The following is a 25,099-nucleotide window of genomic DNA, read 5'->3' on the forward strand; positions in this document are numbered from 1 at the left end:
ACTAGGATGTAAGCTTCCCACATGACAGAGAGACCATACTCTATTATCGTTCATTCCTAGTTTCTAGCAGTGCCTGACTCAAAAGTTTGTTGAGTGAATGACTTACCAAATAAAGGAAAACACAGAAGATAGGAGGAGGAGGAGATAGGCAAGGGAAGGGAACATTTGTTTTAAAATATATTATGCTTGAGGTGGTGCTGGCTTAGTGGAATAGAAATGGGCAAGAAAAAAGAGATCAGGTCTGCAGATAGTGATTTTATCCAGTGACAGGACTAGTAAGTGTTCCTAAATAATTTAATGAGGTCTTTTTTAATGGCTAAAGTGTTGAGAATAGGGTTGTAAAACTGAATTAAAATGAAATCTAAATTTCATGATTCTATGAGTAACAATAGAAAATGACAAAGTAACTTTAATTTGTAATTTAAACATTAATATATGTAAAATAATGTGATTATGCTATCATGCAGAACATTATTAAACAAATTTATATTATTGCTTTAGACTACTGGGGCCAAAAAAGTTAACTCTATTGTCTCCTTATTAAACTCAAGAGATTGGATCATAAGAAGTTGATTCTTACTACATTAAATACAGTTAAATTTTCATCAAACTTTTACTATGTCACTAAGAGTCTGGCCATTAGGCACTGAGTTAGATCTGAGGGTGGGTGTACAGGTCTTATTTTTATTCTTGTTATGCTTTTTGTTAAGATTCTATGATTTTTAACAGATTGTTTAATTTTATGACATAGAAAACCAATAAAGGCATACCTTGCTTTATTGTACTTTGCTTTATTGTGCTTTGTAGACATTGTATTTTTTTACAAATTGAAGGTCTGTGGTAACCCTGCACTGAGCAAGTCTACTGGCCCCTTTACCATTTGCTACTTTGTCTGTCACATTTTGGCAATTGTCACAATATTTTAAACTTTTTCATTATTTTTACATTTGTTACGGTAGGTGATCTACGATCAGTGATCTTTGATGTAACTACTGTGACTGCTTTGAAGCACCACAGATGGCACCCGTGTAAGACTGCAAACTTAATTGATAAATGTGTATGTTCTGACTACCCCACGGACTGGTCAGTCCCCCGTCTCTCGCTCTCCTCACACCTCCATAGTTGCTGAGACACAACAATATTGTGCCAACAACATCAGCCCAGTTAACAACCCTACACTAGCCTGCAAGTATTCAAGTGAAATGAAGAGTCACACATCTCTCACTTGAAATCAAAAGCTAGAAATGATAAAGCTTAGTGAGGGAGCCTTGTCCAAAGCCAAGATAGGCTGAAAGCTTGGCCTCTTGTGCCAAATGGTTAGCCAGATTGTGAATGCAAAGTAAGGTTCTTGGAGGAAAATTAAAAGTGTGACTCTAGTGAAGACACGAATGATAAGAAAGTGAAACAGCCTTACTGCTGACGTGAAGATAGTTTTTGCAGTCTGGATAGAGGATCAAACCAGCCACAATATTCCCTTAAGCCAAAGCCTAATCCAGAGCAGGGGCCTAACACTCTTTAAATCTATGAAGGTTTAGGTGAGAAAGCTGCAAGAAAAAGGTTTGAAGCTAGCAGAGGTTAGTTCATAAGGTTTAAGGAAAGAAGCAGTAACGTAACGTAACGTAACGTAACGTAACGTAACGTAACGTAACGTAACATAACATAACAGTGCTCGATAACATAAAAGTGCTAACGTAGAAGCTGCAGCAAATTATCCAGAAGATCTAGCTAAGATCATTAATGAAGGTAGCTACACTAAAAACAACAGATTTTCAATGTATACAAACAGCGCTATATAGGAGGAAAATGCTACTTAGGAGTTTCATAGCTAGAGAAGAGAAGTCAACGCCTGGCTTCAAAACTTCAAAGGACAGACTGACCCTCTCGGTACAGGCTAAGGCTGCTGCTGACTTTAAGTTGAAGCCAATGCTCATTTACCATTCTGAAAATCCTAGGGACCTTAAAAATTATGCAAGGGGCGTCTGGGTGGCTCAGTCGGTTGAATGTCTGTCTGACTTTTGGTTTTGGCTCAGGTCATGATCTCGCGGTTTCAGGGTTCGAGCCCCGCATCAGGCTCTGTGGTGGCAGCATGAAGCCTGCTTGGGATTCTCTCTCTCCCGCTCTCTCTGCCCTTCTCTGTCTCTGTCTCTCTCAAATAAATAAATAAAAGTTTTAAAAAAACCTTAAAAATACTAGGCTAAATCTATTCTGCCTGTGCTCAATGGAACAACAAAGCCTGGATGATAGTACATCTGTTTACAACATGACTTACTAAGTACTTTAAGTCCACTGTTGAGGCCTATTTTCAGAAAAAAAGATTCTTTCCAAAATATGACTGTTCATTAACAATGCAGTGGTCAGTCACTCAAGAGCTCTGATGGAAAGGTATAATGGGATTAATGTTCTCATGCCTGCTAACACAACATCCATTCTGCAGCTTACGGATCAAAGAGCAATTTCAACTTTCTATTCTTATTATTGAAGAAATACATTTCATAAAGCTATAGCTGTCATAGACAGCGATTCCTCCGATGGATCTGGGCAAAGTCAATTGAAAACCTTCTGAAAAGGATTCATTCTAGATGCCATTAAGAACATTCATGATTCATGGGAAGAGGTTAAAATTTCAACATTAGTAGGAATTTGGAAAAAGTTGATTCCATCCCTCATGGACGGCTTTGAGAGGGTCAAGTCTTCAGTGTAGGAAGTAACTGCAAATGTGGTGGAAAGAGGAAAAGAACTAGAAGTACAGCCCGAGGATGTGACTGAATTGCTGCAATCTCAAGATAAAATTTGAATGTATCAAAAGGTACTTTTTATGGATGAACAAATAAAGTGGTTTTTTGAGATGGATCTATTCCTGGTGAAGACACTGTGAAGACTGTTGGAATGACAACAAAGAATTTAGAATATTTAGAATATTCCATAAACTCAGTTGATAAAGTAGCAGCAGAGGTGGAGAGGATAGATTCTAATTTTGAAAGAAGGTCCACTGTGCGTAAAATGCTACCAAACGGCATTGCATGCTACAGAGATATCATTTGTAAAAGGAAGAATCAATGTTGCAAACTTCCCTGTCATCTTTTAAAGAAATTGCCACAGCCACCTCGACCTTCAACCTTCAGCAACCACTACCCTTACGGTCAGCAGCAGCCATTGACATCAAGGCAAGAAGATTATATGACTCATTGAAAGCTCAGATGATGATTACCATTTTTCAGCAATAAAACATTTTTAATTAAGGTACCTGCATTGTTTTTTTAGACATAACGCTATTGCACACTTAACAGACTGCAGTATAGTATAAACATAGCTTTTATATGCACTGGGAAACCAAAAATATTCATTTGAATTGCTTTATTGCAGTGGTCTGGAACACAGTATCTCTGAGGTATGCTTGTATTTAAAACTGAAACCTGATCTCATGAAGACACTCCACTGCCACGACTGCCACCACCACCACTGCCACACACATTTTTCCAATGCCGTTCTGGTAAGATTTTAAGGAAAACTTTACCAGCATTAATTCTTTTTTTTTTTTTTTTTATCGTTTACATGTATTTATTATGTACATGTATACAATAAATATTTTAAAAAGTAGTATCAGCCATCAATGCAGCCGAAGGTAATTTAAAAAAACATGCAAAAGCCATTCACATTTCTGGGACTAAGAAATTGTTATATTAAAAGAGCAAGTTTACAATGTGCCTAATACCAAACCAAATGTGTGTTTATTGCAAACATATAAAGGTAACCTTAAATCTTGCATTCTATGTATTTAGATGATTTTTAAGGCCAACAGTTAGAAAGCAGCTTTACCAGCAAAAAAAAAAAAAAAAAATTAATGGTTTAAAAAATTTTTTTTAATTGTGGTAAAAAAATGCATAACATAAAAGTTACCATCTCAATCATTTTTAAGTTTACAGTTCAGTAGTGTTAAGTATATTCACACTGTTGTGAAACAGATCCTCAGAACTTTTTCTTGCAAAATTCAAACTCTATACTCATGGAAGAAGTCCCCATTTTCCCCTTCCCCTACCTTCTGTTTCTATGAACTTGAGTACTATAGATATCACATATAAGAGGAATCATACAGTATTTGTCTTTTTGTGACCAGTTTATTTTACTTAGCATAATGTCTTCAAGGCTTATGCATGTAGCATGTGACAGGATTTCCTTCCTTTTCAAGGCTAAATAATATTCCATTGTCTATATAAGCCACACTTCACTTAACCATTCATCTACCAATAGACATTTAGGTTGCTTTCACCTTTTGGCTACTGTGATAGCGCTGCTGTGAATATGAGTGTGCAAATATCTCTTGAAGATAGAAAAATATTTTAAATGGCTTTTATCCAATGACAGGTTAGTGAGTAGTTCAAATTAAATGTCTGCATTGTGCTACCGATAAGCAGTTGGAAGAAAAGAGTGTCAAAACACCAAAATGTGACCGTGTAAAGGAATAAAAGACTAAAACTGCAGTTATGTATACCATATTTCTACTCATGTACAGATGACTATTCACCTTACATAGCAAAACGCAGCACCCTTACCAGTAATTATTACACCATCATCTTTATGAGCTTCAGCCATTTCTTGAACATGGACTTCTGAGTTCACGTCAACCTCTTTCCCTGATAACTCTAAACGAGCTTGAAGAGAAGATGCGACCTTGACAAGAATAGAGCCTGTAATAAATTTAAACGAGTTTATTAATGCAAAGAAATCAAAAGTACCAAGGGCTATTTGGAAAATGATTGAAAGGGCAGCATTGCTCCTAGAACCCTGTCTTTACTCCTTGGCATATTTTATTTAAACAGCAGTGCCTTTTCCTTACTCCCAAGGCATTCACAGTAATTCTTGTCAAGGGTATGGGTCATTAGAACATTATGAACTCCTTCTGTCAAGAGCTCTATCTCGTCAGCTTACCCAATATCAGAAAAGTGTAGTGTACTACACATGTAGTTTGTAAATAGTATTTACCATTAATTGAGCATTTGCTGAGAGCAAAACAGCTTAATTAGGTTATCTCTTCTAATCTACATATCAACTTTATAAGTTATTATTGTAATCCCAATTTTACTTGCTCAAGTTCCCAACAGCACTAGTGTTGCAAACTAGATTCACTTCAATGACAACAGGGCCCATGCTCATAACCACTGTGGTATTGCACATACTGCTACCTCATCATATTTTAGGACTTCGGTTTTCACTGATCACTGACACAACTAGAATCCTAAACTCTTGTGTTTTCAGTTGTAACCTGTGTGTGTATGTTGGGGTGGGGGGTGGGGTGGAATGGGGGAAATAACAATAATAAAAAAGGGAACATTTGAATTTCAACTGACTCATGTTTCTTTTCAATTCTTTTCAATGATATCAATGGATATCAGTCTTTTTGTGTATGAGACAAGACATTCAACTTTATTTCCACTACAATCTTATAGTAATTTAAGCTTTTAAAGGAGGAAATAAGAAAAAGTACTCTGTTAGCTAAGTAATAATTTTCCAAAACAATTACATCTGTTGGGGTTGCAGTGCAAATTCATCAACACACTCCTGCTTCAGAAGTTTTTCTTTCTCTGTTTCTCATAAGTCAAATAAAATAAGTAAGAGACCCCTGCCATAAAGCATTAGGTCCATTTCCTCTGTGGACAAAAGTGGTCAGGACGACTTTCATTGTGAATGTTGCAAAGATTCCTTTTAAAATGCACTCATTTATGGGTCACTGTTTGTCTTTTAGTTTGGTTAGCATCAGATTAAGTTTCCCTAATTTCATATCTTCTCAGCATTCCTAACTGAAGCTGGAAAGTCTGAGCTAAAACTGATAAACTCTCATAATCATCCCTCAAAAAGGGGGGAAATAAGGTATATCACTACAACTGGGTTATATTATTTAAAAAACAAATTGCTTTTCAAGATTTAAATGTAAACTACTGACAGGAGATTCCCCATAACAACAGATATGAGGGATTTAAGTTAACAAAAAGTAGATTTTTAAAACCTTTTTCTAGGACTTTTTAGCTCTAAACAAATCAAATGTGGTAATTTTATGAACACTTTTTTCTGTTTTTAAATGAAAAAGCGATGTTAAATATGTGAGAGCTTTAAAAATGTTAAGCAAAATAGGGGCGCCTGGGTGGCTCAGTTGGTTAAGCATCTGACTCTTAGTTTCAGCTCAGGTCATGATCTCACAGTTCATGAGTTAGAGGACCACAATGGGCTCTGAACTGACAGAACAGAGCCTGCTTGGGATTTTTCTTTTCCTCTCTCTCTATCCCTCCCCTGCTTGCTCATGCTCTCTCTCTCTCCCTCAAAAAATAAATATATGAACATAATTTCTTAAAAAATTAAAACAATTGTTAAGCAATGCAACTAGCTCTATCCTTATCTTTCTCCACATTCTTAAAAACAAAAATCATCACTACCAAAACTCCATTACTGTCTGTGAAAGAATTCTCATGACTTGAAAAATTTTCCAAATCTCCCATCTTTAACACTATATTGTTTAGAAAAGAGAACTCTTGCTATATCTTCAACCTCCTTCACTTCATAAACTATTTTGATGGTTACTGACATCAATCCACACTGGTCGTGGAGCCTACTTAAATAAAGTTTAAGCCAGCTCGGGGCTTGAACTCATGACCCTGAGATTGAGACCTGAGCTGTGATCAAGAGTCGGACGCTTAACCAACTAAGCCACCCATGTACCCCTCAATACCATTTTTTAAAATTAAAAGGTGAACTAATACTAATTGTACCATTTACTGAAGACATACTATATTAAGAACAGTGGTTTTATCAAGGACAAATTTTAAATGGAAAAGTAAGTACTGAGATGCAGGTCTGACTCTTAAGCCTATTAAACATGGCCTCTTTGAAAGAATTAATAAGGTCATCATGTTAACTCATAGGAAGAAAAAACAAGCATGCAACATTCTTTTTCGCGTGGCAAAATGAAGAACATCTAAGAGACTCAAGGGGTTGGCTCCCCAACCCTACAGCAAGATAGCAGCAGAGTTGGAAAGGATTCTAGATGTCTTTACTAACCATTAAGCAACAGAATCCTGAATAATTTTCCATTACTCTAAAAAGTTACTGTTCCCAAGTGTAATTAAAAGACCTGACAGAAATTTTTGTTTCCAGTTATCTTTAAGCTTCATGCCATTTCCAATAGGAAAAAACACGAAGTTATAATCCTAATCAAATTTTGTTATATCATACGCTATTTCAATAGGTTACTGGAATAACATTCCAAATAATGCTCAAGAGTATTTTAAGTGAAGATTAACAATGTTTTTGTTTATTTTATCTTTTTGCCCATCCATATACAAAACAGGAAATAACTTTCATATAAGAGCTACTTATTCAAAACTCTGTTTTTACTCTGTTACTAGTTACATTAAATTAGCAATGGTTTACATTTTTCTCTTTGGGCCTTCATAATAAGAGAATGCATTATATGACTTAAAAAATTTTTTTTTTAATGTTTTTATTTATTTTTGAGACAGAGAGAGACAGAGCATAAGCAGGGGAGGGGCAGAGAGAGAGGGGGACACAGAATCTGAAGCAGGCTCCAGGCTCTGTGCTGACAGCACAGAGCCTGACGCGGGACTCGAACTCCCGGACCATGATATCATGACCTGAGCTGAAGTCGGACGCTTAACTGACTGAGTCACCCAGGCGCCCCTATATGACTTTTATAGCACTTACAAAATACCCTGAATGGCATTACTGAAGATCTCAGAAATTTAGAGAAAACACAATATTATCCTATTTTAAAGGAAAAAAAAATGTGATCTTGCAAAATCAAATCACACCTGTGTGTCAGCAAAAAACCTTCTGTTTCAGGCCTCTGTGTTTGTAGTTTTATTTTGACACTCTGAAAAGAGAGCCTTGTTGCACAAAAAAGTATTAAACCAACATGACCAAAAATATTGCTAACATCAGGAATAACCGGTTTCTGTAAGGAAGTATTTTCCTTGTTATACATATAGCTCTGTTCTGGCCAATATGCAATATCTTCTAGACTTTATTAAAAAAAATTTTTTTTAAATGTTTAATTACTTTTTAGAGAGACAGAGAGAGAGTGAGAGACAGACAGACAGACAGTGCATGATCAGGGGAGGGGCAGAGAGAGAGGGAGACACAAAATCTGAAGTAGGCTCCAGGCTCTGAGCTGCCTGGGCAGCCAATGCAGGGCTTGAACTCATGAACCACAAGATCATGACCTGAGCCCAAGCTGGATGTTTAACTGACTGAATCACCCAGGCGCCCCTACTTAAAACAATTTTTAAACAGAGCTATGTTTTTCAGGGCAGCTGGGCTCAGTCAGCTAAGCATCTGACTCTTGATTTTGGATCAGGTCATTATCTCAAGGTTCATGAGATCCAGCCCTGCATCAGGCTCCACGCTGATGGTGTAGAGCCTGCTTGGGATTCTCTCTCCCTCTCTCTGCCCCTCTGCTGCTTGTTCTCTCTCTCTCAAAATAAATAAATGAAACTTTAAAACAAAAAACAAAAACAAACAAAAGCAAACAAACAAATAATAAACAGAGCTATGTTTCTGAACTTTCTGTACCCAGGCCACTTCAGCCCCTATGGGCAAGCTATTCCAAGTATCTGAGCCACTTGGCACCATGTACACAAAGACTTGTATTCAGTCTTCACGTGACTAAAAAATGTATTTTTAATGAAATACTTGGATTCTTAGAAAAGTTATTTGTAAAAAAAAAAAAAAAAAAAAAAAAAAGAAAAGTTATTTGTAACAGATATATATATAAAGAGACATGTCATACTAGTCTTAATACTAAGTCAACAATCACGTTAGAGGAACTTCCTGGTGATACCTTTATTTTGGGATCATACTTTGCAAAGATTTCTCTAGAGAAATTCTTCTCTTCAAGAAGGTCCTCTTACATGAGGGTAGAAAAGCTTCCAAAAGAATGTATGGGAGCATTTTCACTCAAAAGGATATTCTATTTCAGACATAAAACCAAATTGAAAAACCCAAACACTAACAATTCCACAGTAACAGTCAATATATTGTAACATTAAAAAAAAAATTTTTTTTAATGTTTATCTTTATTTTTGAGACAGAGAGAGAGAGCATGAGCAGGGGAGAGGCAGAGAGAGAGGGAGACACAGAATCCGAAGCGGGCTCCAGGCTCTGAGCTGTCAGCACAGAGCCTGACGTGGGGCTCAAACTTGTCAACTGCAAGATCATGACCTGAGCTGAAGTCAGACGCTCAACCAACTGATCCAACCAGGCGCCCCTATTGTAACATTTTTGTTTGCACTACAAAGGGAATGATAGTATTTATGGCCATCTGTTTCAAATCAGTCTTTATTTTTTTTTTCTTTTTAGAGATTTTATTTTTAAGCAATTTCTATATCCAACGTAGGGCTAGAACTCACAACCCTGAGATCAAGGGTCACATGCTCCACTGACTGAGCCAGCCAGTACCCCCTCCAGTCAATCTTTAAATCAAGTTCTATCAGAAGAAATCTTCTTGAGCTCACGATGTCAATACAGATAATCTGACCATCTGTTTCCTAGATGTTACATAAAACCTTCCGTACACCATATGTCAAAATAAAACATTCCACTTGGCTAACCTTCATGAGATTTTAACTCCACTTTCCCTAGTTGGCTGACGTAAACATCTATTGCACCCAGATGAGTTGAGGCCTTTAGACATCCAGAGGATGAATCTAGGAAAAAAGAAAAAAAAAAAAACATAATCATTCTTATTGTAGTAACTGAAATGAAAAATTTGAAATAAAAGGCTCTGCTTCAGCATTAGGATAAGGCACCAAGAGTCTTGCAACGTTCTGTATTTTCCTCATAATTATGCCATCTTTCACTTAAAAATGAAAACAGTATCAGAAATCTACAAATCTATACCTAGATAACTAACAAAAAATTCCTATCTATAGTAACCTGCATAACTTATTGATAAACATGTTTATTCTGCAACCTAATATATAGTAAGGACAGTATGCAAGCAGTAGATCCTTGACAGCCAAGACTATTAAGCACCGTTGATATATTTAGTTTATTCTCAACTTTCAATATTTCCTAAAGAATTTTATCTCATGTACAGACACATAGGAGTGGTAGCTAAGTTAACAAAAATAAAAACTTCTGATGTTTTCTCCTTTTAACAAATTTGCTAGTGCTAAAAAAGTACTGTAACAGCGAAAGATTACTTTAGATAAGAATTTGTTGCATTTCTTAGGGGGCAGAAATGGAGGAAAAGGCAGTCACTTAAAGAATGGGTGAAGCTTGTTTATATCTAAATATTTCTTTTCAAGTATTTGGAATTAAACAGATATTATTAAGTCAGGAGAAGAAAATCAGAATTAAGTGGTTCTGATTTGACACTCAAATTTCTCAGTTGTCATTGACCCTACTTTTCAAAAAACCAACATTTCAAGTTGAAGAAAAAGCTGATAAAGTTAAAGAAGTAAGTGAAAGACGTTGAAGAGTCAGCACTAAGTAGCTTCTCTTTCCTCCTCAACTATAGCAACTGAACCTTTTAATTTACCTGCCCTGAGAAAGGCCAAAGCATATTTGTTTTAGAAAGGCCTCTTAAAAAGCTTATTTTATCAGGAACTTTTATTAGGAACTTTACTACTTCAAAGTGAAAACAAAATAGGGAGTGTGGTGAAAATAATGCCAAAAATTATATTATATTTTTAATAAAATGTGGAGAAAAAACATTCATATACTAGACATCTTTCTTTCAAGTTTTAAAGGACCCCAAATAAAGAAAACAACTTGGGAATAAGCTGGTTAAAATCTGACCCCAAGATAATTTATAATAATTATCTGTAATCTATACTGAAAATTGCCCTTTATCAGACCCAATTTATTTAATTTTTAAGTATAAAAAGTAAACACTGATGCTGGGAAATTAAGTCACTAGTGATAAATGACATAGAATAGTTGGGCAAAGAGGAATATCTCTCTCCTCAGTTACCAACAGAAATTCCTTTTTTATAACCTCTTACTGCATCCTAAAAGAAGCCAAGTAAAAATACACTGTGGTTAAAAAAATGTGGACTACACAATGTGTGTATTATCCCAGGTTGAATGAAGTAAAATATTTGAAACATTAGTTTGATTTCTTGCTTTCTCTAGGGGGCTAAAAACACAAGATTTTCATGAGGCTAATAAACAGTACTTTTCACTTCTCCCCCCATCCCAATGGGAAATAAACAAGAGCTAAATAATTTTCTCGTAAGCCACTGAGAAATTACATCCTCATGTTATCAGTCTTGAGCTCTGATAATGGCCAATTCCTTGAAGACTGTTTAAAAAAAATTAAAACTCAAGATATGTTTTCAAAAGAGAAAGCAAAAGTGATATTTAAAAAGCTATGGAGCAAAACAAACACTAATTTTCTTTTGTTTTCTATAATACACATGACTGGAACTAAAAATTAATTCTCAAGAATCAAATTAAGGCTTTCTCTAAAAAATTTCATTTTTGTTTTGGAAATTCACATAATGGGTAAATTCCATAGGTCTTGGAAGAAGCCTTAAGGGAAATATACATTAGAGGGTGGGTGATTAAGAAGTGAACAGAAATCATTAATCCAGGTAATGTTTGCAATAAGTAGACTCTCACAGAGAGTCTTCTATCATCCCAATTTTGGACAAAGATCTTGTTTGATTTGAGTTTTCCCAGAAAATTACAGATACAATTAGGAAAAAATGATGTCAACTACCAGTTAATCACTACATACAACCAAAAAAAAAAAAAAAAAAAAAAAGAAGCTATTTGTAATATACATTTAGCTAACAGCAAAGAATAATAACTACTTGAAAGGCTAAAATTCCAAATTTTGCCATTTTCTTTCAGATAATGGGAGAATTCTCTCAAAATGGGTCAAACATGTTCAGAAAGATTTTCTGAATTTTTTTTTTTTATCACTTTACCTTAAGTTTCAACATGTAGATACTAAGGAACAGCAACACAAAAGGTATTTTTTCATTTCTGCAACTTAATTCCTACACTTCCAAAGCTACACTAATTGCATGAACAAGGAACAAATTTCATACATTGGACATAAAGGATTTGCAAAGGCAGAATTTTAAGGTCACTTCATGTAAAGCTTCCTAAATTAGTGCCCTGCTTGTTATTCTGTAGGGAGGGAACATACGGAGGCTGGGCTTAAAGGAACAGACAAGGCAAAACCACCCCACTCAACCATGAACATATTTCTCTTTTTAAAGATAAAATTACTAGTACATGGCTTCTGGCAGTGCCTTCCAAAAAAGGGAACACATATAAATTAAAAAGAAAAGGAGGTGTCTGGGTGGCTCAGTCCAATGAGTGTCCAATTCTTGATTTTGGCTCAGGTCAGGATCCCAGGGTCATTGCACTGAGCCCCACATCAGGCTCCAAACTGAGCATGGGGCCTGCTTGGGATTCTCTCTCTCTCTCTACCTCTGCCCCTCTCCCCCACTCACACTCTTTCTCTCTCTCTCCCTAAAATTAAAAAAAAAAAAAGGGCAACATAAGGCAAAGAAAGTAAAGTGAGGTGAACAACTCTATTATACTTCTATCTTACTGTTATCTATTATCAAGCTTTGCCTTGTCCTGTTGACTCATTTTAAATAGAAGATGATCTGGTGTTCCAGAAAAAAGGCATTTTTAAAAAAAAAATATGAATCCAAGGAAAACCCTGGTTCTGATATACATAATCAAAATTTTTATATCACTTCAGCTTCTGAGAGAGATCGGTGTTACGGAAACTAGAAAGTACAGGGTTTTGGGAGGTGAGTGGTAATGTGTATACAAAATCCAAATGACTGATGAGATCACTTAAGAATCTGATCAATTATATTGTCTAAACTCCTTTGACCTGAATTACAAATATTCTTCTAAATAAAGGAATCATGGGAAAACTACTTCATCTATTATCCTGAAATCAGGATAATACTTAAATAATCTGAAGTCTCCTAATATTCCAACTTGATAATACTATATAACTTTATAATATATGTAGGTGTAAGACAACCTATACTACAAAGGACAGGAGTGGATAAATGAATCTATTTGACATAATACAAAATGGCATAATATTAATTCTAAATAGACTGTGAAAAGTTAAGTTTCTATATTGAAATTACTAGAAACTCTGCTAAAACGTCATGTAAAGAGGCATAAATAAAAAGTCAAAAGGAAAATTAAAATGCAATTCTGAAATATATCAAATTAATTGATAAAGGCAAAAAGCAAAAAATAGAAAATACAAAATAAAATAAAATGGTAGACACATATCCAACCATATCAATAATTATATTAAATGTTAATGGACTGTATCCTCCAATTAAAAGACAGTTTGCAAAATGAACTTTAAAAAGTAAGTGCCAACTACGCTGTCTATGAAAAAGGATTTTTAAACAGATAGACTGAAAGTAAATGAATAGAAAAATATATACCATGCTAACATTAAGCATAAGAAGGCAAGAGTGCCTTTATTATTACTAATATTAAGCATAAGAAGTGAAGAGTGTTTTCATCATTAGATGAAGAAAATTCAAGACACAGAATATTACCTGAGATAAAGCAGGGCATTTTGTAATGATAAAAGGGTTAATTCAACATACAGCCATAACAATCATGAATATGAATATCATAAATAACAGAGATTCAAAAACCAAATGTAAAGCTGACAGAATTCATTGAAAAATTTAACAACCCTCTCTCAGCAACTTATAGAACAGCTAAGACCCCCCAAAAATGTATTATACCGTATGCTCATTTCAATGGCATGTGACACAGAAATTCACAAGATAGAACCATATGCTGCTGAATGATAAAATAAACTGCAATAAATGTAAAACAACAACAACAACACTGAAATCACATAAAGAATTTTCTCTGACCAGAATGGAATTTAGTTAGAAACCAATAAAATAAGAGATCTATAAAAATCTTAAGTATACAAAAATTTAAAAATAGACTTCTAAAGATCAAAGAAGAAATCAAAAGCACAATTAAAAATCTTCTAAAGAATGATTTTTAAAATGCAACATTTCACAGAACTAGAACAAATGATCCTAAAATTTGTATGAAACCACAAAAGACCTTGAATAGCCAAAGCAATCTTGAAAAAGAAAAGCAAAGCTTCAGATATCACAATTCCAGCCTTCAAGTTATATTACATAGCTACAGTATCAAAATAGTATGGTACTAATGCAAAAACAGACACATAGATCAATGGAACAGATTAGAAAAACCAGAAATAAACCCATAATTATATGGTCAATTAATCTTTGAAAAAGGAGGAAAGACAGTCTCTTCAATAAATTTCAGTTGGGAAAACTGGACAACTGCATGCAAAAGAATGAAACTAGACCACTTTCTTACACTATACACAAAAATAAATTCAAAATGAATTATAAACCTAAATGTAAGACTTGAAACCATGAAAATCCTAGAAAAGAGCACAGGCATTTATTTCTCTCACATAAGCCATAGCAACATTTTCCTAGATATGTCTCCTGAGGCAAGGGAAATAAAAGCAAAAATAAGCTATTGGGACTACATCAAAATAAAAGCATTCTGTACAGTAAAGGAAATAATCAACAAAACTAAAAGGCAACCTAAACGGGAGAAGATATTTGCAAATGACTTATCTGATAAAGGGTTAGTATCCAAAATATATGAAGAACTTACACATGTCAACACCAAAAAGCCAAATAATCCAATTAAAAAATGGGCAGGAGACATGAAAAGAAATTTATACAAAGAAGACATCCAGATGGCCAACAGACACTTGAAAGGTGCTCATCATCATTCATCATTGGGGAAATGTAAACCAAAACTACAATGAGATGTAAACCAAAACTACCTCACACCTGTCAGATGGCTAACATCAAAAACACAAGAAACAACAGGTGTTGGTGAAGATGCGGCGAAAAAGGAACCTTCTTGCACTGTCGGTGGGAATGCAAACTGGTGTAGCCACTGTGGAAACCAGTATGGACGTGCCTCAAAAAGTTAAAAATGGAACTACCCTATGATCCAGTAATCACACTACTGGGTATCTACCCCCAAAATACAAAAAATACTAATTTAAAGGGATATATGTACCTTTATGTTTATAGCAGCATTATTTACAATAGCCAAATTATGGAAGCAGACCAGTGTCCACTGATAGATGAATGGATAAAGAAGATGTGGTGTACATATATAAATAAAGGAACATTACTCAGCCATGAAAAAGAATGAATTCTTGCCATTTGCAACAATAGGGATGGAGCTAGAGTACAATGCTAAGCTAAATAAGTCAGTCAAATGATACTCTATATGGAAAACCCAAAAGATTCCACCAAAATACTGCTAGAATTGATTCCTGAATTCAGCAAAGTTGCAGGATATAAAATCAACACACAGAAATCAGTTGCATTCCTATACACCAACAATGAAGCAACAGAAAAAGAAATCAAGGAATCGATCCCATTTACAATTGCACCAAAAACCATAAAATACCTAGGAATAAATCTAACCAAAGAGGTGAAAAATCTATACACTGAAAACTATAGAAAGCTTATGAAAGAAATCAAAGAAGACACAAAAAAATGGAAAAAGATTCCATGCTCCTGGATAGGAAGAACAAATATTGTTAAAATGTCGATACTACCCAAAGCAATCTACATATTCAAAGCAATCCCTATCAAAATAACACCAGCATTCTTCACAGAGCTAGAACAAATAATCCTAAAATGTCTACGGAACCAGAAAAGACCCTGAATAGCCAAAGCAATCTTGAAAAAGAAAACCAAAGCAGGAGGCATCACAATCCCAGACTTCAAGCTATACTACAAAGCTGTAACCATCAAGATGGTATGGTACTGGCACAAGAACAGACACTCAGATCAATGGAACAGAATAGAGAACCCAGAAATGGACCCACAATGTATGGCCAACTAATCTTTGACAAAGCAGGAAAGAATATCCAATGGAATAAAGACAGTCTCTTCAGCAAGTGGTGCTGGGAAAACTGGACAACGACATGCAGAAGAATGAACCTGGACCACCTTCTTCTACCATACACAAAAATAAACTCAAAATGGATGAAAGACCTCAATGTAAGACAGGAAGCCATTAAAATCCTCGAGGAAAAAGCAGGCAAAAACCACTTTGACCTCACCTGTAGCAACTTCTTATTCAACACGTCTCCGGAAGCAGGGGAAACAAAAGCAAAAATGAATTACTGGGACCTCATCAAAACAAAGTTTCTGCACAGCGAAGGAAACAATCAACAAAACTAAAAGGCAACTGACAGAATGGGAGAAGATATTTGCAAATGACATCTCAGATAAAGGGTTAGTATCCAAAATCTATAAAGAACTTTCAAACTCAACACCCAAAAAACAAATAATCCAGTGAAGAAATGGGCAAAAGACATGAATAGGCACTTCTCCAAAGAAGACATCCAGATGGTCAACTGACACATGAAAAAATGCTCAACATCACTCATCATAAGGGAAATACAAATCAAAACCACAATGAGATACCATCTTACACCTGTCAGAATGGCTAACATTAACAACTCAAGCAACAACAGATGTTGTCAAGGATGCAGAGAAAGAGCTCTTTTGCATTGTTGGTGGGAGTGCAAGCTGGTGCAGCCACTCTGGAAAAAAGTATGGAGGTTCCTCAAAAAACTAAAAACAGAACTACCCTATGACCCAGCAATTGCACTACTAGGCAATTATCCACGGGATACAGGTGTGCTGTTTCGAAGGGACACATGCACCCCCATGTTTATAGCAGCACTATTAACAATAGCCAAAGTATGGAAAGAGCCCAAATGTCCATCGATGGATGAATGGACAAAGAAGATGTAGTGTATATATACAATGGAGTATTACTCGGCAACCAAAAAGAATGGAATCTTGCCATTTGCAACTATGTGGATGGAACTGGAGGGTATTATGCTAAGTGAAATGAGTCAGTCAGCGAAAGACAAAAATCATATGACCTCATTCATATGAGGACTTTAAGAGACAAAACAGATGAACATAAGGGAAGGGAAACAACAATAATATAAAAACAGGGAGGGGGACAAAACATAAGAGACTCATAAACATGGAGAACAAACAGAGGGTTACTGGAGGGGTTGTGGGAGGGGGGATGGGCTAAATGGGTAAAGGGCACTAAGGAATCTACTCCTGAAATCATCGTTGCACTATATGCTAACTAATTTGGATGTAAATTTAAAAAAATTAAAAATAAAATTAAAAAAAATAAAAAAATAAAATAAGTCAGTCAGAAAAAGACAAATACCATACAATTTCACTCATATGTGGAATTTAAGATGCAAAACAAATGAGCAAAGAAAAAAAAAGAGCGAGAGAGACAAACCAAGACACAGACTCTTAATTATAGAGAACATATTGATGGTTACCAAAGAGGAGGTGTGTAGAAGGATGAGAGAAATAGGTGATGGGAATTAAGAAGTGCACTTGTGATGAGCACTAGGTGATGTATGAAATTGTTGTATCAGTATTTTGTACAGCTGAAACTAATATAACACTGTATATTAACTATACCAGAATTAAAATAAAAACTTAATTAAAAACATTAACTCAAGGGTATACATGTACCCTGATGCTTATTGCAGCATTATTTACAAAAGCCAAATTATAGAAGAAAAAAATGCAACATTGCAAAATGTGGGGAATACACTGCCTTTAACAGACTTATAATTTAAATGCTAATATTAACAAAAATTCTAAAAAAAAAAAACTGTCTAAAATCACTGACCTAATGTTTTATCTGAGGAAGCTAGAAAAAGAGGAGCAAGGAAACTCCAAGTTAATAAAAGAAAGAACATAATAAATAAAGAGCAGAAATCAATTAATACATCAGAAAACAAACAATAAAGATACTAACAAAGTGAAAAGTTGGTTCTTTGAAAATAAAGTCTACCCTCATTAATCAAGAAAAAGAGAATACATATATCAATATCAGGAATGAAGAGGAAAGAAATACCACTACAGATCCTATAGGCATAAACAGGAATATAAGGGAATACTCTGCACAGCATTATGTGAACAAATTTGACAATGTGATAAAATAGACAAATTCCTTGAAAAGTACCACTTACTGAATGTAAAGTCAGACAAAACAGAAAATAGAATAATAAAATATCTATTAACTTATACAGTAATTTCATTCTAGACAAACATGCTGAAGTAATACATTGGAGAAAGAAAGTTTTGTCAACAAATGGTGATGTAACAATAACATCCAGATGGGAAAAAATAAATCCGGATTTCCTGACTCAGATTAAACACAAAAATTAGAGATTGATCAAAGGTAAAAGCAAAAATTTGAAAGCTGCTAGAGGAAAACATAGGACAGCTTCATGATTGAAGGCAGCCAAAGGTTTCTCAGGACACAGAAATCAATAGCCATAAAAATAATTGGTCAATTAGACTTCATCAAAATGGAAATCTTCTCATCCAAATACACCATTAAGAAAATGAACAGACAGGGGCACCTGGGTGGGTCAGTTGGTTGGTTAAGTGTCCAACTCTTGATTTCGGCTCAGGTCATGTTTTCAGTTGTGAGATTGAGCCCCGTGTCAGGTTGACTGTGGAGCCTGCTTTAAGATTCTCTCTCTCCCACTCCCTCTGCCCATACTCTCTCAGTCGAAAGAAAGAAAAGAAAAGAAAAGAAAAGAAAAGAAAAGAAAAGAAAAAAGAGAAGAGAAGAGAAGAGAAGAGGAAAAGAAAAGAAAAGAAAAGAAAAGAAAGGAAAAGAAAAGAAAAGAAAAGAAAAGAAAAGAAAAGAAAAGAAAAGAAAAGAAAACAGAATGACTGACCAGGCAAGCCACAGACTGAGGGAAAATACAGAAAAACAATGTTACAAAGGATTGTTCCCAGAATATATAAAGAACTCCTCCAACTCAGTAACAAAAAGACAATCCAACTGAAAAATAAATGAGCAAAAGACCTGAACAAAATTTCACAAAGATATACTAATAAGCAGTAAGCACATGAAAAGTACTGAACATCATTAGTCATCAGGGAAATGTAAAATAATACCAGAGGGATACCACTGCACACGGGTAAAATTAGAAGACTGACAGGGGCACCTGGGTGCCAGGTGGTTGGGTGGCTGACTCTGGATTTCAGCTCAGGTCATGATTTCACGGTGAGTTTGAAGCCTCTGTTTGGTTCTATGCTGACAGCATGGAGCCTACTTGGGATTCTCTCTCTGCCTTTCTCCTGTATGCACACACAGGCATTCTTTTTCTCTCTCAAACAAATAAATAAACATTAAAAAAAAAAAAGACTGACAAAAATGTTGGTGAGGATGTGGAACAACTAGAATTGTCATATGTTGTAGAAAGGAGTGTAAAAGGGAACTTTGGGGGAAAAGTCTGGAAGTTTATCATACCTACTCAAATCAGTGATTCTATTCCTAGGTATTTACCCAAGAAGGGGAAAAAATATATATACCATCCATATATGTCTTCATAAAATGACTTGTCTAAGAACATTCATACCAGTTTTATTTATAAATGCCAAAAATTAGACATAGCCAAGGTATCCAACAACAGGAGAATGGATAAACAAATTAAGCTTTCTGGTTACCTGCTTCCACTTTTGCACCCTCTGGTACATTACAAAACAACAGCTAGGTTGCTCTTTAAAAAAAATTAGATATTACTTGCCTGCTAACACCTGTTGTAGCTGAAATTAAGTCCCAACTCTCACAATGTCTATAAAGGCCCTATGATCTAGCCCTCAGGTACCTCATCTCCCACAACTCTCCATGAGTTCTGCTTCTGGATCTGTATCTTGAAAATGATAGATCCATTCCATTTTCAGGGCTTGCGCTAGCTACTCCTCTATCTGGGGAGCTCTGCATCCAAAATTTTATGAGCCTCTTTCCCATTATTCTGGCTTGAGTTCAAGTGTCCCTTCTTCAGACCCTCCCTGATTACTAACTGAAGTAACTTTGTTTTCCCCATTCTCTATCCTATTACCCTCTCTTATTTATTCATTGCACAATCTGAAGTTATCTTTGGTTATTTGCATGCTTATTGTCTATCTTCTCAGGCTGAAGGTAAGCATGGAGACTATGTTTTTGTTGACCAATATTATGGTCAGTACCTAAAAAAGTTCCTGAGATAGAACAGGCACTCAATAAATACATGTTGACTAGTTACTGCCATACTCAAGGTTGTCTTCAAATGTTAACAGAATCTTGAGAGCAGTAAATAAAGACATAATTTATACCTTTCTTCCAAAGTATTAATATAGATATTGAAAGAAATAAAGGAATTTATGAAATGAACACTTCCTTAATAATTAAGTTTAAAACATAGTGACTTGTTCTATATTATAGATAATAAACTGGAAGAGGAGAAAGAGAGGGATAGTTTATTGAATAACTACCACGTATTGCGATGTATTTTATATACTGTTGACCCTTGAACAACATGGGTTTGAACTGTGTGGGGCCACTATAAATATACAGTACAGTACTGTAAATGTATTTTCTCTTCCTAATGATTTTCTTAACATTTTCTTTTCCCTTGCTTACTGTATTGTAAGAATACAATATATAATGCATATAGCATACACAATACGTGTTAAATGACAGTTTGTGTTATCGGTAAGGCTTTCAGTCTACAGTAGGCTATTAGTACTACTTTAATTATTATCTCAACAACCTTGTGCTATGTAAATGGCATCCATTTTATGTAAAAAAAAAATGCAAACTCAGAGACTTGGTAATTTGAGAAAGTCACACAGCTAATATATGGTAGGACCAAAATTTACCACCAAATCTACTTCTAAAGTCTATACTTTTCCACACTACCAGAGATCAAAATATGATAAGTTAACAAATGTAAAACTTTTTTTCTTATTGTAAGAGATTCTTCCAAAATAAAACTCAAAGTTTATCAATGATATTTACAAAATAAGAATTCAAGCTTTATTTACCTTCATATATTTGTAGATTTTTAAGAACCTAAAGCCATGGACACAATTTATATTTTGATAAAGAAAATTATAAATTATAGTTCTTAACACTGTACTCAGGTCATTTTCTTTGAGTGGACAGAGATTTATCAAAGAAAAAGAAAACATTTCATCTTAAAATCCCTCTAGTACTTAACAGTGAGAAAAAGTTCATATGAAAAATTAACAAGAATTCATAATGTTAATCATTTGTACAGTTTGAAACCATCTTCAGAGATGTAAATTGCTGCTCATTTCATCCTTGCTACTACTATTCTTTTCCAGTATGGATAAATAACCATTTATTTCCACTTTTAGAGAGAAGGGTTTTTCATTTATGTTTCACATTTCCATCCAAGAATAATACTAGCATGATCATATCATATTGTATTACAAATAGTCCTCAAATTCATATCTGCCTAAAAGGCCTTCTAGTTGGTAATGAAATTCCCTGTGCCTCATTTTGCAACATTCTCCTTCTTTCCCCACTTGCCTTAATGCTACAAATGCCACCCATGTCTAGCATTTTCTCTCCCCAGCTGGCTCAGTTTCTTACCAGCATACCTTTTTGTTCACACTGGAAACTTCCTTTACTATGCTTAGGTGTGTCCTCTGATGAAATGGCCTGAATAGTTAACAGTAAATCTCAATTTTCCAGTGGAACACAGGTAAATCTTTCTGTCTTGTCTTAGTTAAAATGATTTACAACTATCATGAAAGAAGCCTTTATTTTCAACTTAGTCCCTCATTGAACATAAAAGTTATAATCTCTGGAAAATTATTTAAAAAGATATGTACTTTAAGTCAGAAAATCTAGGAGTGATAGTGCAAAGGACTAATGGACATGTTCACTATTAAAATGAGTACAAAGAAAGGAAAAATTTAAACCATCAAAAAGGACAAAGCCAAGAGGCCCTGGGCATTCATCCTGGCAATAAGCCACAGCCTCCCCTCAAAGGTCCTCATTTTCCATCCATACTCCCAACTCTCTAAGGCCTAAAAACAACCACCACTCTTATGCCTTTGCCTATAGGTAAGCAGGTGCTCCTTGGGAGAGAGAAAAACTCTATCTAAACTATCTGGAAAGCTGAACTTTTCTCCCATAGGCACAGCATCACATGTAGTGAAGAGGTCTTAAGTACCATTAGCCACTATTAGTTCTGGCCTGGGATTGGAACAATAATTAAAATGACAATTATTTATTGAATTTTTACCATATGTCAGACACCATGCTAAAGTACTTTATATATATGATCTCACTTCTTACAATAACCCTCTACAATAGGTACTTATTATAATTTCTATTTTTTTCAGATGTGCAAATTGAAGCACAGAGAAGTTAGGTAATTAGCCCATGTATAGGAAGTGGTGAAATCAGGAGCACCTGGGTGAATCAGTCAGTTAAGTGTCCTGACTTTTGATTTTGCTCAGGTCATGATCTCATAGTTTCACGAATTCAAGCCCTATAGGGCTCTGCACTGGCAATGCAGAGCTTGCTTGGGATTCTCTCTCCCCCTCTCTCTCTCTCTCTCTCTCTCTCTGCCCTTCAACCACTCTCCCTGTCTCTGTCTCCCTCAAATAAATAAATAAACTTTAAAAAAAGAAAGTGGTGAAATCAGAATTCTAACTTTATTCTTATTGATACCAAATCTATAATTATATAATATATACAGGATGATGAGTCAATGAATTTTCAGAAACAATTTTACATATTCATACATTGGGTCTGCCTATATTTGACTTGCATATCAGGAACATATCAGATTCATGAGCTAAACTTCAGATTTTATTTATAAAATATCACAAATATAACTATTTTTAAAAGCATGCAAAATTTACCAACTAGCAGCTTAGCACATACCTACTGTGATGTTGCCCATGTTGCTGTGTAATGTTATATTGCCTGTAAAAGAGAGAGAAAAAAAGACAATTTTATATATTAGGGAAAGTCTAAAAATGAACTATTATAATATATGGTTTTCTATAACATGGTTGGATATTCACAATATTATTTAATAACACTGTTATTGTTGTTGGCAATTCTTCTCAGTAGTACAAATCTAATAAGAGAATTAGCTGAAACTCTGAAATAACTAGCTTTAGTCATCTATACAAACTCTCTTCCAATATTCCACCTTAATGTTCTCTAGCATAACTACAAAACAAACCACCATACTCTCTGGGAAACGTGGATGAAAAATAATGATACTTCTATAATCCATAAATGAAAAAGTTGCTTAAACGTACTATTTATTTTTAACATAAACATTGCTGTATTTATCAGACCACTCAAAGCCAAGTTTTAAGCCAACTAAAATAACACTGAAATAATCTGTGGAAAAAAGTTATTACTGTTATTTTTCAGGCCGTGATGCCATGTCTGTTAGATTAAAGTAGTTTCTGTGCCAAGAGTCAAAGAGTTTAGGGCAGGAATAATGAACACATTGAAGTATGACTAACAAAGAAAAAGGTTTCAGAAGTCTTTTGATGAAAACATATTTTCCAGGAAAAGTATAGGATACTGGAACTGCTCTTCCCAGCCCCCTTTCCCCCAATACCAAAATTCATAGGATTTTTCTTCATATGTGTGTTTATAGACTTATTCCTAGACCCATACGATCTATGTTTACTGTACTGAAAATGTAATCAAGGTTACCTCTTCTGTCATAATTCCAAAACTACTAAAAGAGTAAAGGAATAAATTTTATCTCACAAATAATCTAGGGTAAATGAACTCATTTATTTAATTTCTTACATCCTGTAAATACCGACATGTATCACCAGCACCTGAGAAAAAGCAAACAAATCACTTGATTCATTTGTCAACAGTCAGATGTATTTTGATTGCAAAAATCAAAGAGTCTTATATTCCTTCATGTGAGGATATGAACAAGGAGTACATTTGTGTAGAAATAAAACTTGGTTTGTGTGGAGAAATTAAGCTCCTAAAATTATTTTCAAGTCTCAGTAAGTTACAAAGTTATAAAGATCCTTTTAAATGTGTTATGTAAATATTATTTCATCGGTGTGTTCTAGACACTCTCTTCCAATTTTCAAACCCAGTAAATGCAGATTCACCATCACATGCAAACAGTGGCCAAAGATCATATAGCTTCTAAGGTGGCTTTCAAAGATCCCTGACTCCTGGTATTCAAGCCCTGATATAATCTCTTCCCTTCATGCATAGGTTGGACCTAATAATTTAACACAGAAAATAAGGCAAAAGTGATGGGATGTTGTTTCCAAGATTAGGTTACAAAGAGATTCTGGTTTCTGTCTTGGTAGCCCTTTTCTGCTCTGATGGAAGCCATCAGCCAACTGCCCAAGATGCACACTAGGAAGGAATCAATAGAGGCCTCTAATGAACAGGATCTGAACTCAAATCCTGCCAGCAACCACGAGTGAGCTAGGAAGCAGACTGTCCCTTAGTGGAACCTTTAAATGACCCCACAGCCCCAACTGACAGCTTCGTAACAACATCGTAAGAGGTCTTGAGGCAGAGGATCCAGTTAAGCCACACCAAGATTCCTGACTCATCCAAATGTAAGATAATAAGTGTTTGTTGCTTTCAGCTGCTAAGTTTTGAGGTAATTTGTTACACAGGAAGAGGTAACTAGTACAGATGTTGAAAGCTAAAAGAGGGGTGCTGCCATAATAAATACTTAAAAATGTAGGAGTAGCTTTGCAACTTGGCAGTGAAGCAGAGGCTGGAAGGATTTTCAAAAGCATGTTAGAGAAAGCCTAAATTGCCTTGAACAGACTGTTAGTAGAAAGCTGAGTATGCTTTCCACAAGGACTCAGATGAAGTGAGGAAAATGTATTTAGAAATTGGAAGAAGGAGGGGCGCCTGGGTGGCTCAGTCGGTTAAGCGTCCGGCTTCAGCTCAGGTCATGATCCCAACAGTCTGTGGGTTCGAGCCCCACGTCAGGCTCTGTGCTGACAGCTCAGAGCCTGGAGCCTGCTTCAGATTCTGTATCTCCCTCTCTTTCTGCCCCTCCCTGACTCATCTCTGTCTCTATCTCTCTCAAAAATAAATAAACATTAAAAAAATTTTTTTTAAATAAAAAAAAAGAAATTGGAAGAAGGAGCATCCTTGA

General features: G+C 35.2%; 1 protein-coding gene across 2 annotated transcripts in view; it reads right to left on the reverse strand.

The window, feature by feature from the left end:
* The window catches only part of FAM185A (family with sequence similarity 185 member A), a 75,498-nt gene that overhangs the window by 13,254 nt on the left and 37,145 nt on the right, over positions 1-25,099 (reverse strand). For both annotated transcript variants that reach the window (XR_009609968.3, XM_060632311.3), the window contains exons 5-7: positions 22,864-22,905; positions 9,615-9,710; positions 4,551-4,685 (exon numbers count right to left, since the gene is read on the reverse strand). Coding sequence is in view for 1 of the 2 variants with exons in the window: in XM_060632311.3 (XP_060488294.3) it covers positions 4,551-4,685; positions 9,615-9,710; positions 22,864-22,905 (273 nt within the window). In the remaining variant the exon portion in view is untranslated. The remainder of the gene's footprint in view (positions 1-4,550; positions 4,686-9,614; positions 9,711-22,863; positions 22,906-25,099) is intronic.

Source organism: Panthera onca, chromosome A2, assembly GCF_046562875.1.
Source record: "Panthera onca isolate mPanOnc1 chromosome A2, mPanOnc1 haplotype 2, whole genome shotgun sequence".
In the NCBI taxonomy this organism is placed as follows: Eukaryota; Metazoa; Chordata; class Mammalia; order Carnivora; family Felidae; genus Panthera; species Panthera onca.